This window comes from Haliotis rufescens, unplaced genomic scaffold (assembly GCF_023055435.1).
Source record: "Haliotis rufescens isolate VD_foot unplaced genomic scaffold, xgHalRufe1.0.p SCAF_12, whole genome shotgun sequence".
NCBI classification, from domain to species: Eukaryota; Metazoa; Mollusca; class Gastropoda; order Lepetellida; family Haliotidae; genus Haliotis; species Haliotis rufescens.
In genome coordinates this window covers 15,765,691-15,780,183 of record NW_025963802.1, presented here as the reverse complement: position 1 = coordinate 15,780,183, position 14,493 = coordinate 15,765,691, and the positions used below count along the sequence as shown (strand labels likewise).

The window sequence follows — 14,493 nt, the reverse complement described above, 5'->3', positions numbered from 1 at the left end:
CATCATCAGGCCTCACCACATTAAAGTTACTAAAGTTCTCGTAGGGCAGTAGTGAACCACAGACGGACCGCAAGGTGACACACACATTCATATGACAATAGCTTGCATTCACCAAGAAGTCTGAAAGCAATCGGCCATAGTTATTGATTGTATTATCTATCACATCTCGCAAGTAAAATATCCACTCCCTCAATAAAGTCTATAATATTACCAAAAGCGGATACTATCTGATTAAGTGGGCACGGGTGGCACAGTCGCCTCAAGCACCGCGATTCGCTGTGCAGAGTTGCGTCCCTTGGGCACGCCAGAAACCTATGATTGTGGGTTCGAATCCCGTTCGCCCCGATTATGTTTCTAGGTTTGTCAACACCATACCCGTGCTCGTGGGTTTCACCGAAGTGGTAAACGTCTGAGACCTGCATCACTTCGGGCTTTCCTCCCACATTAAGTTGCATGACACGCCGCGACATAACTGGAATACTGTTAAAAGCGGCGTTAAACCCAACTCACTCACTCACTATCTGATTAAAGTCTCCGCAAATGAATGTCTCACCAGGGCAGTGATGAATGTAGTCACATGAGTATATGCTTACGGAGTATATGTTTCGGAGTATATGCTTACTCCTTTATTAGGTGATGAAGGAGTAAGCATATACTCCGAAACGTTGTGTTCCTCATTATAAAGAAATTGACATTCATAAATTCTCTTCCTTATTATTTTCATCCTCGCTGACGATTATGGATGATATCGGGTACCACAACTCGGAAATAAAAACTCCAAACGTTTAATGTACATAAGCAATAAAAATACATGGGGGCGAGCTGGAGCTGGATCGGTTGGTCAGGCTCGGTGACTGGGTTGATGCATGTCATAGTATCCCAATTGTGTAGATGCTCATGATGTTAATCACTGGACTGTCTGGTCCAGGCTCGATTATATACATATCACCGCCATATAGCCAGAATATTGCTGAATGCGACTCAGCAAACAAACAAACAAACTTTGGTCTAAAGCTAATAGAAGGAGAGGAAACTTTGAAAATACTTAAGGTGAGGTGAGTTGAAATGGAGTTTAGCGTCGCGTCCAAGATTATTGCACTTATATAGCGACGTGAATGCACGTGTATGTGTGTGTGTGGCTGCTTGTACTAGTCCGGACTGATGCCGATTTATACTGTTAGCACACTGAGATACCATGCCGCAGTTTAACATGAATACCCCACTCAGACACAGTATACTGACTCCGAGCCGACCATTGTTTTAGCCCCTTAATGCCGAGCGCCAGACAGGGTAACAACAAGTACCATCTTTTAACGTCTTTTGGTATGACGCGGCTGGGGATCGAGCCCCGGACCTTCCGCTCTCCGGGCGGACGGACGCTCTACCATTAGATCACGGAGGCGGTCTGAAAATACTTAAGGCCTTGCAAAGGGGAGAATAACTTTTGTTCACATACATAGTAATACAATCTGTAACCAAACACTCTCCCCTGTGCGCCTCTATGTGTATGTGTGGCTTCCTGCAACCTTTGCTCCATCTAAAACAAATGTGTCATGCATCTGACGTGTGATGTGTCCACTGATTGAGACTAGTTACAAACTGAAACCGTTCCTGTCATTCAGAAACCAGTCCAAAGTCTCATAGTCATGTGCTAGGGGTATGACAATGTACAGTGTAACCACACCAGGCGCTCGATTAGAGATCCCATTGGTTCTGATGCGCACAACTGAACATTCGATTTGTTGGAATATGCCAATCTGCTATCAGTGACTGAAGGGGTACCATGTTGTTATCCCAGGGACAAGTGTACTGACAGTAGTGAAACACATTAATAATATGATATGATATTGTTTCCTACCTCTGTACCACGAAGAGTCGCCAAAAACCGATGAAGATGACGATGCTGCATGTTTGATGGGCGATTTTGTTTATTACAGCGTAAGAATGGCAATGCTGCATATTTAACGTTACAACATATTTACACCATCTTGATGATGACAATGCAGCATGTTTAACGTGGCAATATACTCACACGCAAAAGAAGCGCAAGTGGTTTTACGCAAATAGGTATTAAACACGGAACCATAAATTGATACGAGTTTTAGCATGTAGTGAAGCCTGATGGTGTTGTCAATATTTTTGGTTGCATTTTGGAAGCCCCGAGTAAAAACGCAACATAAAAAACGAATCGCCAAAACGCACCATTTCAATGAATATGTGGGTATCATGCACCCATTTCTCGCGAAATCGAAAATGCACGAACTGTCACGAACTGTAATGGGTATAAAACTGTGGCCGATTCTTGGACCTACCACTCCTTGGTCAACAATGCCACGCCTAACTCAAATTCAGAGAAACCAGGCTATCGGACGTTTGGAAGCTGGAGAGTCTGTCCAAGGTGTTGCCCGTCATTTCAACGTTAACATAACCACAATTTACTGTCTCCTGCATCTATACAATGCTACACAGACAACAGATGACCTTCCTCGGAGCGGTCGTCCTAGGGTCACCACACCTCGACAAGATCGGCATATTACCCGTCAACACCAGCGACATCCGTTCCTAAATGCAAGTGAAAGTGCTCGACAGACCAAAGGAACACATAATCGACACATTAGCCGGGACACTGTGATCCGACGTCTCCGTTCCAGCAACCGCAGATGTCGCCGACCAGCACGTCATCCTGTTCTCCAACCACTGCATCAACAAGCACGACTTCAGTCCGCACAGGGTCATCACAATTGGCGTCATCGTGAGTGGAGGCGTGTCATCTTCTCTGATGAAAGTTCCCTTTCGTGTCTCCCATGCAGACGGAAGAGTCAGAATTTGGCGGCGTCGAGGTGATCGTTTCGCTGACAGAAACGTTGTGGAAAGGGATCCATGGGGTGGACCTAGCGTCATGATATGGGCAGGGATTGGACTTAATGCGAGACTTGGACCCATGTGCTTTCTGAATGTTGGTCAAGGTCGGGGACACGGCGTCACTGCTCAGCGGTATATCGACCAAGTGATCAGACCCCGAATTGTTCTATTTTTGGCACAACATCAACAACACATTTTCCAGCAGGACAATGCTCGTCCCCATGTTGCCAGAGCTACCATGGCCTTTCTGCAACAACACAACATCCGTGTTCTACCGTGGCCAGCCCTCAGCCCTCAGCCCTGATCTGAACCCCATCGAACACTTGTGGGATGAGGTTCAAAGGCGTCTGCACAATGTGCGCCCAGTCCCTACAACTGCCGATGAACTACGCACAGCTGTTCTGGATGTGTGCAGGAGGATCCCTAGGGGCCTTCACAAATCGTCTGATCCACTCAATGTACAAGAGATGTGTGGCAGTGATCAATGCTAATGGTGGTCACACCAGGTATTGACTGACATTTTGGGTATTGACCCGAAACTGTGTAAGCCCTTAACATTTAAAAAACAACATCAATTATGTCATCTGCATTTTAATCCATTTAACTGTCTTCAGTCACAATTTTGTCAATCTTGCCCTATTAGTATTTCTTGTCTTTACTGTTGAATATAAATAACATGTGTACTGCATACTCGACTTGCGTTTCTTTTGCGTGTGAGTATATTTAACCCATCATCAGATGATAATGCAGCATGTTTAACGTGACAATATATTTACACCATCTTCAGATGACAATGCAGCATGTTTAACGCGGCAATATATTTACACCATCTTCAGATGACAATGCAGCATGTTTAACGTGACAATATATTTACACCATCTTCAGATGACAATGCAGCATGTTTAACGTGACAATATATTTACACCATCTTCAGATGACAATGCAGCATGTTTAACGTGACAATATATTTACACCATCTTCAGATGACAATGCAGCATGTTTAACGTGACAATATATTTACACCATCTTCAGATGACAATGCAGCATGTTTAACGTGACAATATATTTACACCATCTTCAGATGACAATGCAGCATGTTTAACGTGTCAATATATTTACACCATCTTCAGATGACAATGCAGCATGTTTAACGTGACAATATATTTACACCATCTTCAGATGACAATGCAGCATGTTTAACGTGGCAATATATCGACACCATCTTCAGATGACAATGCAGCATGTTTAACGTGACAATATATTTACACCATCTTCAGATGACAATGCAGCATGTTTAACGTGACAATATATTTACACCATCTTCAGATGACAATGCAGCATGTTTAACGTGGCAATATATCGACACCATCTTCAGATGACAATGCAGCATGTTTAACGTGACAATATATTTACACCATCTTCAGATGACAATGCAGCATGTTTAACGTGACAATATATTTACACCATCTTCAGATGACAATGCAGCATGTTTAACGTGACAATATATTTACACCATCTTCAGATGACAATGCAGCATGTTTAACGTGACAATATATTTACACCATCTTCAGATGACAATGCAGCATGTTTAACGTGACAATATATTTACACCATCTTCAGATGACAATGCAGCATGTTTAACGTGACAATATATTTACACCATCTTCAGATGACAATGCAGCATGTTTAACGTGACAATATATTTACACCAGTTTGAGGATGACAATGCAGCATGTTTAACGCGGCAATATATTTACACCAGTTTGAGGATGACAATGCAGCATGTTTAACGTGGCAGTATATTTACACCAGTTTGAGGATGACAATGGAGCATGTTTAACATGACAATATATTTACACGCGCTTGAGTATGCCGCATGTTTAACTTAGCAATGTACGCTGATGGAAATGAATAAGGGAAACTTAGTATTTGACACAGTTAAATTATATGCTACCATGGGTTTTCAGCCTTGTTTACAAAATACGCTTTGGAAATCATGCACACAAACACATCTCAAAATTTGATTCTGACATGCGTTGAATTTGTTTGTGCGCTATTTCAAATGTACCGACAGACAGCATATTTCCCAATATTTTTCAATGTTCCCTTATTCGTTTCCATATATATATTTATAATGCTTGAGGATGACAATACAGCATGTTTAACACGGCAATATATTAACACCATCTTGACGATGACAATGCAGCATGTTTAACGTGGCAATATATTTACACCATCTTGAAGATAACAATGCAGCATTTTTAATTTTGAGTCCGTGAATATAGCCCCTTTTAGCAATGTTCCAACAATATCACGGCTGGGGACACCAGAAATTGACTTTTCAAATATCAGAAATGTGAGGAATCCAGGCTTTGGCGTGACGATTGGACACTTAAATCGCAAGGCTGCCCAACCTTACCAATTATTTTGTGAAAATGATAGAGGGTTAATATTTCAAGAACATAGCCACACACTTTATTCCTCTAGATAGTTTCTCAGGCGCTGTTTAAAAACCTGTTGAGCTGCAGGAACATTCGGCCACTCAATATATGTGGTCGACGTCATCAACGCGCGCAGAGTGGACGTCACGTGACAGGCTTTAACGTGTTCCAGTAGGATCACAACGAGTTTAATTTCCTGCTTCAGGAAAGAATTCAGAGCCATCTGTAGCTCAAACTGACACCAGTCACTCTTCATGTACTCATTGGAGATGACGAGGACAGTCTTCCTGCTTGAATCCAGAGCTTCAAACACGTTGTCCACAATGAGTTTACCGCTTTCAAAGTCTCTGCTGTGTTCACACAGTCGTAATCCCGCCTCGCCCTCCAGGTACCCCATCAGCTCGTCGTACACCCAGTCACCGTCGGGGTTGCTGTAGGAGATGAAGGCGTCGTACTTCATCTCAAGCAGTGGAGCAGCCTGTCCTCGTTGACGCCGTCGTCTCAGTAGCGATATCCAGTAGAAGAGATACCATCGGTATCGATAGGCCACTACTGCTGTGATGATGAACACCAAGGTAATGCTTAAGATTATTGAGAGAAGCACAGTGTATTCCTTTCTGGGTGAACAGGACTTGGCAGTTGGGTTAAAATCTTTGAGCTGCAGAGGGTGAACATTCGGGGCCCGACACTCGTATCTGCGTGGATACTGTGTAAACTTGATACTGTGGTTGGCCATGGTCTTCTTCATCCAGTTCCGGAACCAGAGTAGTTCGCACGTGCAAGTAAAGGGGTTGTTCGACAAATTAATCTCTCGGACGCTGAGGCGGAACTCAAGGGGAAAGGTCTCCTCTTTAATCAGTTTGATGTTGCAGCCATCGAAAGAGATCTTTTTTATACTTGTGACATTTTCGAACACATCACTTTTCCATTTGGACACATAGTTACCATTGAGAATAAGCTCCCTGAGTTTTGTCAGCTGGGAGAAGGTCCCCGATGGAAGTTCCTTGATGAAAGTGTCTTGCAGTACTAGTTTTTCAATGGCCTTCAGATTCAGGAGAAAGTCCTTCAGAAGGTACACACTTATGTCTATCTTCGTGCTGGTCATGTCCAGTATCCCAAGGTTTGGTGTGTGTTTGAAAAGAGTCACCGGGTTAAAGTGTTTCGGTGACAGAAGTCGGTTTTTTGCAAAGTAAAACTTGTACAAACTTGTGGAGTTGAAAGCAAGATCTCCAATTCTTTTCAGTGACCCTGAATTGGATATATGTAAACTCTGGAGCTTGTGGAGGTTAGCAAACACATTATCCGGAAGTACTTCAATTCTGTTTTGCGAAAGGCTGAGTTTCAATAGATTCTTCAGGCACGTAATTGATGAGACATCCAGGTTTCTGATGGCATTATTTCCAAGATCTAAGCTTCGTAACCGTGGAGTTAACGGTCTAATATCCGACAAACACAGTTGTGGAACATCAACTAAATTATTCTCAGCAAGAGTCAAACGTGTCATATTTGGAATGATTTGCTCCAGGATCAACTGGCTCATATTGTTCTGTGAGAAATCAACATACTGTAAATTCATCATGTGCGAAAATGCAGTTGCGTTGAAAGTCCTCAGACTTCCCAGAGCAATGGTGAGCCTGCTCAAGCTGTTCAGATGTTGAAACACTGTTGCATTAAGAGTTTGTTCAGGCACACTGTTTGCTTTAAGTCGGAGAGTTTTAAGAGGACTAGACACTCCCTGCAGGGCTGTAATGACGTCTGTGAGCGGCAGGTATGTCTGTTGCCAATCCAGAACCTCAAGGTCATCCAAGTCCCGAAAGGCATCGGGTGATACTCCTATGATGTTGTTTCCTTTCAGGTAAAACGAAGTCAGATTGCAGAAGGTCAAGTTGGCAGTCATGGCCCTGGTGACCACGCCCAAGTTTATGTTTGTCAAGAGGACATCTGTAATGTCTGGAGGAGCTCTAGGGATGTAGTTAAGATGGTTTCCCTTGCCATCGCAGGACATCCTTGGATGCTTACCCTCACAGTACTTTGGGAGCTTCCTAGTTGCACTTGCCAAACTCACAAGGACGACTAGTAGTAATGAAGTCTTCATTCTGTTTCAACAAAAAATACTGTATCACTAATTGTTACAACATCAAGGACTCAGTAAAACTTTTAGACGGTTTAATTGCAGACACGTGGAGGACATTTCCAAATTTGACGCATCAGTGACCAAAATGGTGTCCGATGCAATCCTCTATTTTGACTTACAATAAGTTCCCATGTTTTTTCAGATGAACGATTGACTTGCATTTGCATACGTTTGTGACGGGTGCCACTGGCGGGACAGGATATGTTTATCTTTTAGCGAATACCTAGTTTCATCACTATTTGGCAGTAATTAAAAAACACAGTTTTTGATATATGATTCTGGAAATTGGTTTCGCCGCTTTATTTACAAGTTCTCCAATAAACGTGGGGAACATAAATACGAATGTTATGATCGGTCGTCAGAAGAAAGATAAGCTTTGAAAAATGACTGCCAGAGATGAAACGGTTTCGAAAGTAAACCCTAACGCAACAACACCCTCGAAACATTGCACGTGGACCAAGAGTAGGGGACAAGACTGCTTCAGATTGTCACCGGGAGATTGATTCGGACCATTCCGTGACATATCGTGGAGACCAATACTGGGAACATGACTTATTATAGATGAAGTCATATCAAACGTTCACTTTGTGACTACACACCCCTGTCGTCTTTCATGATTGTAACGTGACACCTATTCCTTCCTTTTTCTTATCCACCCATTACCACCTCTAAATGTATATTTCTGTGATCATATGTTTTTTCTATATATAGTCCTTGAAAGCTATGATAATCATTTTATTACCGTCCTCGCCATACTTGTGGTTTTGACACAGAGGTCCATCCATGGTACGACCGGGAATATGTAGAGGGCGTCATGGAAAATGATAAATACAAAATTCTTTGGAACAGGTCCCTATACAGCCTTAGGCGTATCCAGGCCAACAAACCTGATCTTGTCCTTTTTTTATAAATCCATTGAAATCATTTATATCATTGAATTTTCTGTCCCCCTTGACATTAATGTGATTGACAAGATTGGGGAAAAACATGGCAAATATGCCCACCTCGCTTTCGAAATATCACGCTTGCATCCCAAGTACCAAGTCTCCGACCCCCATTGTTTTCAGTGCCTTAGGTTTGGTACCTCCCAATCTGTTGCCTGACATTAGGAGTGTACCCGCGTTTGCTACCAGAAAACCTGACAATCTGGGTAATGCAGAAGGCTGCAGTGTTGGGGAGTCTCCATATTGGGGAGTTTTGGGTGGATTTGACTAGGCAGCGCTTCCTGGGAGAAGTCCCCTTCGCTTTCTGGGCTGCGCGTGGAGGGGGGTAAGGGACCTGAGCTGACGATGATCCTAACCAGTCTGACTGTGCCAGGATCACCCAAACCCTCTTTGCTGCATTTTCCATTTTAATCTGTACATTATAATAACAAGAAGGAGAATGTTGTGTTACAGCAGGCTTTGTTGCTGCAGATTCTAAATAATAGTTTGAGCTATCCCTAAACCATTGGTTGATAGTATGAGCAGCAATCCACATTCAGCTGGACACACATTACTCTTTACTTACATCAGCCGTTGCAAAAACCTTTGTGGCCCCATTTAACCTGGAACCGTTTCCTGAAACCCCTTTTCTCTGGAATCCTTTCTCCCTGAAATCCCTTCTCTCTTGCGCCCCTTCTCCCTGGAACCCCTTCTTCCTGGAACCCCTACTCTCTGGAAACCCTTCTCCCTGGAACCCCTTCTTCCTGGAACCCCTACTCTCTGAAGCCCCTTCTCCCTGGAGCCCCTTCTCTCTGGAACCCCGACTCTCTGGAATCCTTTCTCCCTGAAATCCCTTCTCTCTGGAGCCCCTTCTCCCTGGAACCCCTACTCCCTGGAACCCCTTCTCCATGGATCCCCTACTCTCATGAGCCCCTTCTCCCTGGAACCCTTTCTCCCTGGAACCCCTTCTCCGTGGAACCCCTACTCTCTGGAACCCCTACTCCCTGGAACCCCTTCTCCATGGAACCCCCTTCATTTGGAGCCCCTTCTCCCTGGAACCCCTACTCCAAGGAACCCCTTCTCCATGGAATCCCTACTCTCTGGAGCCCCTTCTCCCTGGAGCCCCTTCTCTCTGGAACCCCTACTCCCTGGAACCCCTTCTCCATGGATCCCCTACTCTCATGAGCCCTTTCTCCATGGAACCCTTTCTCCCTGGAACCCCTTCTCTGTGGAACCCCTACTCTCTGGAGCCCCTTCTCCCTGGAACCCCTTCTCTCTGTACAGTTCCTTATTCCTGTGGTTTGACGAGAACACGGAAAATTGTCCTAGGTAACAGGAAGGTCTCTGTGTTCTTATTACCGTCTTGTGTTTGATTCGGGACCTGGTGAACATTATTGTAGGGCTGGCACTCATTAATCTAAAAAGTCATGAAAGAAATTTCAAATATTCCTGCAAGGTTTAAATATTCAATTTCTTGGCACAATTGTTTTGGGGGGTATTTTTAAACTAAAGTGTTTCCATTGAATATTCAGTCTCTTTCGGGAAAATATTTATATATTCAATAAAAAAACTCCTGGTGAGAGGGAAATTACTCTACTTATCTCTCATAAATCTTTAATCTACTAAAAAGAGGATATGCACCTAGTCTTGCCAAACAACAGGTTTATTTAACCTCGGAACCTAATCAACATTCAAAATTCTCACTCCTGACTGTGCCAACCATTTATAAAGGATCGAGGTCGCTTGATAAGCTAGACTTATTTGACAAGGAAATCCCGATAGTTTATTCGCGAAGCACATTCAATACAAATAACACCGAGGCAGACTGAAATTTTTAAAAATATTCAACGTGAAATTATCAGTTTACATAGAAACAATGTGCACGTTGCATGAAAAATTCTACAACAACCCAGTTCTAAAATTTACAAGTTTAAGTGAGTGAGTGAGTGAGTGAGTATGGTTTTATGCCGCTTTTAGCAATATTCCAGAAATATCACGGCGGGGGACACCAGAAAGGGCTTCACACATTGTACCCATGTCGGGAATCGAACCCGGGTCTTCGGCGTGACGAGCGAACGCTTTATCCACAAGGCTACCCGACCGCCCCAACAAGTTTTAAACTAAATGAGACAAAACATTTAAATAACACAAACTACTCACCTTGGCCGCGAGGCATCAACTGAACGGGAAAATCCTGCTTGTCTACAGATACAAGCCGTGTTACGTTCTCTATGACGTTCGTTGCGTTGCTAAACAGTTCTGTCATTTTGATCACACTTTACAGGCCACATTTCCTGTCACGAGTGTTCATAGTTACCCCCAGACAATGCAAGGGACTTTGACAGAAGGAAGTACATGTACCGTATTTCCTCTACTAGACGCCCTGGAGTCCATAAATTTCGCACAAGCCGTTGACCATGCGTGTACTGCAGTCCCGGCGTCTAAAAGAGGCCGGCTCCAATGTTTTGGACAGAGCGTGTGGCCCGGCGTCATTTAGAGGTAGGCGTGTATTTGAGGCCCTATTACTACACTGACGGGCAAAAGAAACTTCCACTCATGAATGCCAGTGTAAGAAAATGAAAGACATATAGAGAATCTCACCCTCGTGTCTTTTGATATCAAATATATCAACACGAGTTGATAAAAGTGGAAAAATTCCGAGGCTTGCCGAGGATTTTTGCCACTTTTATCAACGAGTGTTGATATATTTGATATCAAAAGACACGAGGGTGAGATTTTATTTATCATCCAACATCATTCTTTCAACTTTTTCAATTTGTAGACAGTAATTAGCAGTGTCTTCAGTGTAAAAAGTACTGCAAACAGCTTCAGTAGCAGAGCCATAAGTGATGTCATTTGATTGTGACGTCATGTAACCAGTGACGTCACAATGGTTTGCAAAGCATTGTGATGTAATTTCATTGCAGCGATATCTACAGTGTAGATATCGCTTGATCTCATCCAAGCGATATCTCCTGTGGGAGCCAGTTTTGGACGATAAATATTTTTATCAAAACAAGTCTACTAGTATGTTTAATGTTGCATAATATCCCTTTATTACTTGCCCCCGAAGAGATCACCCGTTTAATAAACATACAGCTGTATTACACATTGTGTAATACCAAAACGCGTGCTTATGTACTCTCGGAACACGTTTCTAGAACAAATATTGAAAGCTCTCAACATCCCTTGGCTTATTCAACGACATTGCGTGTGGAGATGATAGATCACTGAGAGGAGCTCATGCACACTCGATGACCCAAGCAACCGTGTTGCTAGGCTGACGTCACATGGCATTGTTTCGCCGAAGGATCTTGCAACAAAATTCCACAAATTACGTCATCGGGTATTGTGACGTGATTGTAAACTTTGAGGTGCAAGGCCCCGTTCCACAAGGCGATCGTACGGTAGCGCAACGACAGTCGTTGGTCTAAGTTAAAGTATGTGAGTTGCGATAACCTTAACGCTACGATAATTTTGTAGAACGGACGCCTGAATTCTAAAGGTGTGCCGTTGTATGGTATTAAATTCATACGTTTCAACTTTTGACGTGTGTGAAGTATTATTGTGTTAAACTCAATTGTATTATGCCGTGGATCGTGTAGGTGTCAGCCTATTCACACTCAACAGTATAATTCTAAAAACGTTATAAATGGCAAGTAATAAATAAAATACTAAACTCGCTTCCGTGTAAAACCAATTTTATGAAACTCGTGAACTCGTCACTCGTTTCATAAAATTGGTATTACACGGGAGCTCGTTTAGTATTCTATATTTATATAAACAGTAAACCAAACATGTAATGAACCGCTTTGAAATGAGGTTTGAGTGAGTGAGTGAGTATGGTTTCACGCCGCTTTTAGCAATATTCCAGCAATATCACGGCGGGGGACACCAGAAATGGGCTTGACGAGCGAACGCTTTAACCACGAGGCTACCCGACCGTCCTGAAATGAGGTTTGAACACAGGTGGGGTCCAAAAAGACATAGAAATAACAGGTTTATTGTAGAGCTCTTTGGGGGGATTTTCTAGTGCCTAATATCATGTGTGTCTTCGTGCGTCTATGCATGCTCATACACGTCGTCGTCCTGACGTCAGTCTCCCGATGACGTCATGGGGATTCTGCGCCATTCCTCCAAAAGACCTTGTTCCAGTTGCCTTCATTTGACTGTTTGGTGTTGACGGTTTCAAGTTGTCTGTTCAAGTGGTCACACAAGTGTTCAATAGGGTTTTTATCCGGGAAACATGCCTGCGATAGCAGAACATGAACATTGTTGTTGGGCAAGGTGAGGTGAGGTGAAATGGGGTTAAACGTCGCGTCCAAGATTATTGCACTTATATAGCGACGTGCATGCACGTGTGTGTGTTTGTGTGGCTGCTTGTACTAGTCCGGACTGATGCCGATTTATAGTGCTAGCTCACTAAAATATACAATGCCGCAGTTTAACATGAATACCCCACTCAGACACAGTATACTGACTCCGAGCCGACCAGTCCTTGTTTTAGCCCCTTAATGCCGAGCGCCAGACAGGGTAACAACAAGTACCATCATTTAACGTCTTTTGGTATGACGCGACCGGGGATCGAACCCCGGACCTTCCGCTCTCCGGGTGGACGCTCTACCACTAGACCACGGAGGCGGTCGGTTGGGCAAGGTAATCCTGAACAATTCGATCAGTATGTGGTCTGGCATTGTCTTGCTGCACAATGGTTCCCTGTGGCTGTCCATGAAAGAACCTTGTCTCGATACCTTTGTGGGCGCTGGGGTAGCCTAGTGGGTAAAGCGTTGGCTCGTAACGCCGAAGACCCGGGTTCGATTCCACACATGGGTACAATGTGTGAAGCCCATTTTCCGGTGTCCCCGGCCGTGATATATCTGGAATTATGGTTACCATTTATGATCACTAGGCGCGTTTTCTGATAACCGTAAATTCCTCCCCATACCATAACCCCACCTCGTCAATTTGGGTTGTCCTCTTGGTCGCACACAGGTTCCAGTCGGTCACCTCCTCTTCTGTAAAACCGCCTCCATGGTCTTGTGGTAGAGCGTCCGCCCGGAGAGCGGAAGGTCCGGGATTCGATCCTCGGTCGCGTCATACCAAAAGACGTTAAATGATGGTACTTGTTGTTACCCTGTCTGGCGCTCGGCATGAAGGGGCTAAAACAAGGACTTGTCGGCTGGGAGTCAGTATACTGTGTCTGAGTGGGGTATTCATGTTAAACTGCGACATGGTATCTCAGTGAGCTAGCACTATAAATCGGCATCAGTCCGGATTAGTACAAGCAGCCACACACACACACGTGCATGCTATATAAGTGCAATAATCTTGGACGCGACGTTAAACCCAATTTCACCTCACCTCACCTCCTCTTCTGTATACACGGATTCTTCCATTAGTGTGGTCGAGTTAGAATCGACTTTCACGCTGCATTGACGTTGCTGCCAACGTCGAACAGACCTTGCCCAGCGTAACCGTTCGGTGTCGGTGTCTGAGAGTCGAACCAATTCCACGCAGTCGACGATAAGCCCTGATACCCAAAGCACGTATACGTCGTTTGACTGTGGATCGGCTGGTCCATTTGTGGGACGACCCAATCGTCAGACAGACCAGTCAAGTGTGACCAGTGTAGCTGCCTGGTCTTACCTACTAATTAATGAGCTGCTCCCAACTGTGGGCAGAGTATGCTGCTCCAACACATAAAGTGATACAGTTTAACCAGATTATGATTGTGTTTATAAGTTGCGTTCGATCTGTGTCGGGTTGCGTGTGTTTTATTAGCAAAGATTTAGAGAAGTTTTTCGAATGATATAGAATATAGGAAACTCAGTGAAGATTAACAAACAATACTAAATACAATGTTAGGTAGAATAAGAACACATTAGATAGATTAGACTTCTCCATGTATAATCTCACATGTACTATAGGTACCGTACTATATTACATGAAGTCTAAGTCAGTAAGGTATCACCACCATTGCTGTGTCATAGCTTTCTTCTAATACCAGCCTTCTCTGTTCTTCAAGGTGATAGCCAGTCGTGACCGCTACTACCGCTAATTCCCCCGATTAAGTAGTACACCCAAAGGACAAGCTACGTCAACTCAAAGACGCGCTACGTCAGCTGTATCAGAG

General features: G+C 43.8%; 1 protein-coding gene across 1 annotated transcript; it reads right to left on the bottom strand.

The window, feature by feature from the left end:
- Positions 1-3,361: 3,361 nt before the first annotated feature.
- Positions 3,362-10,634, bottom strand: LOC124146078 (toll-like receptor 13). Its single transcript, XM_046516148.2, has 2 exons — positions 10,521-10,634; positions 3,362-7,399 (listed from the first exon to the last, which is right to left on the bottom strand). Exon 2 carries the CDS (start codon positions 7,396-7,398, stop codon positions 5,338-5,340), a length of 2,061 nt encoding a protein of 686 aa, XP_046372104.2. The 5' UTR covers position 7,399; positions 10,521-10,634; the 3' UTR covers positions 3,362-5,337.
- Positions 10,635-14,493: the final 3,859 nt, after the last annotated feature.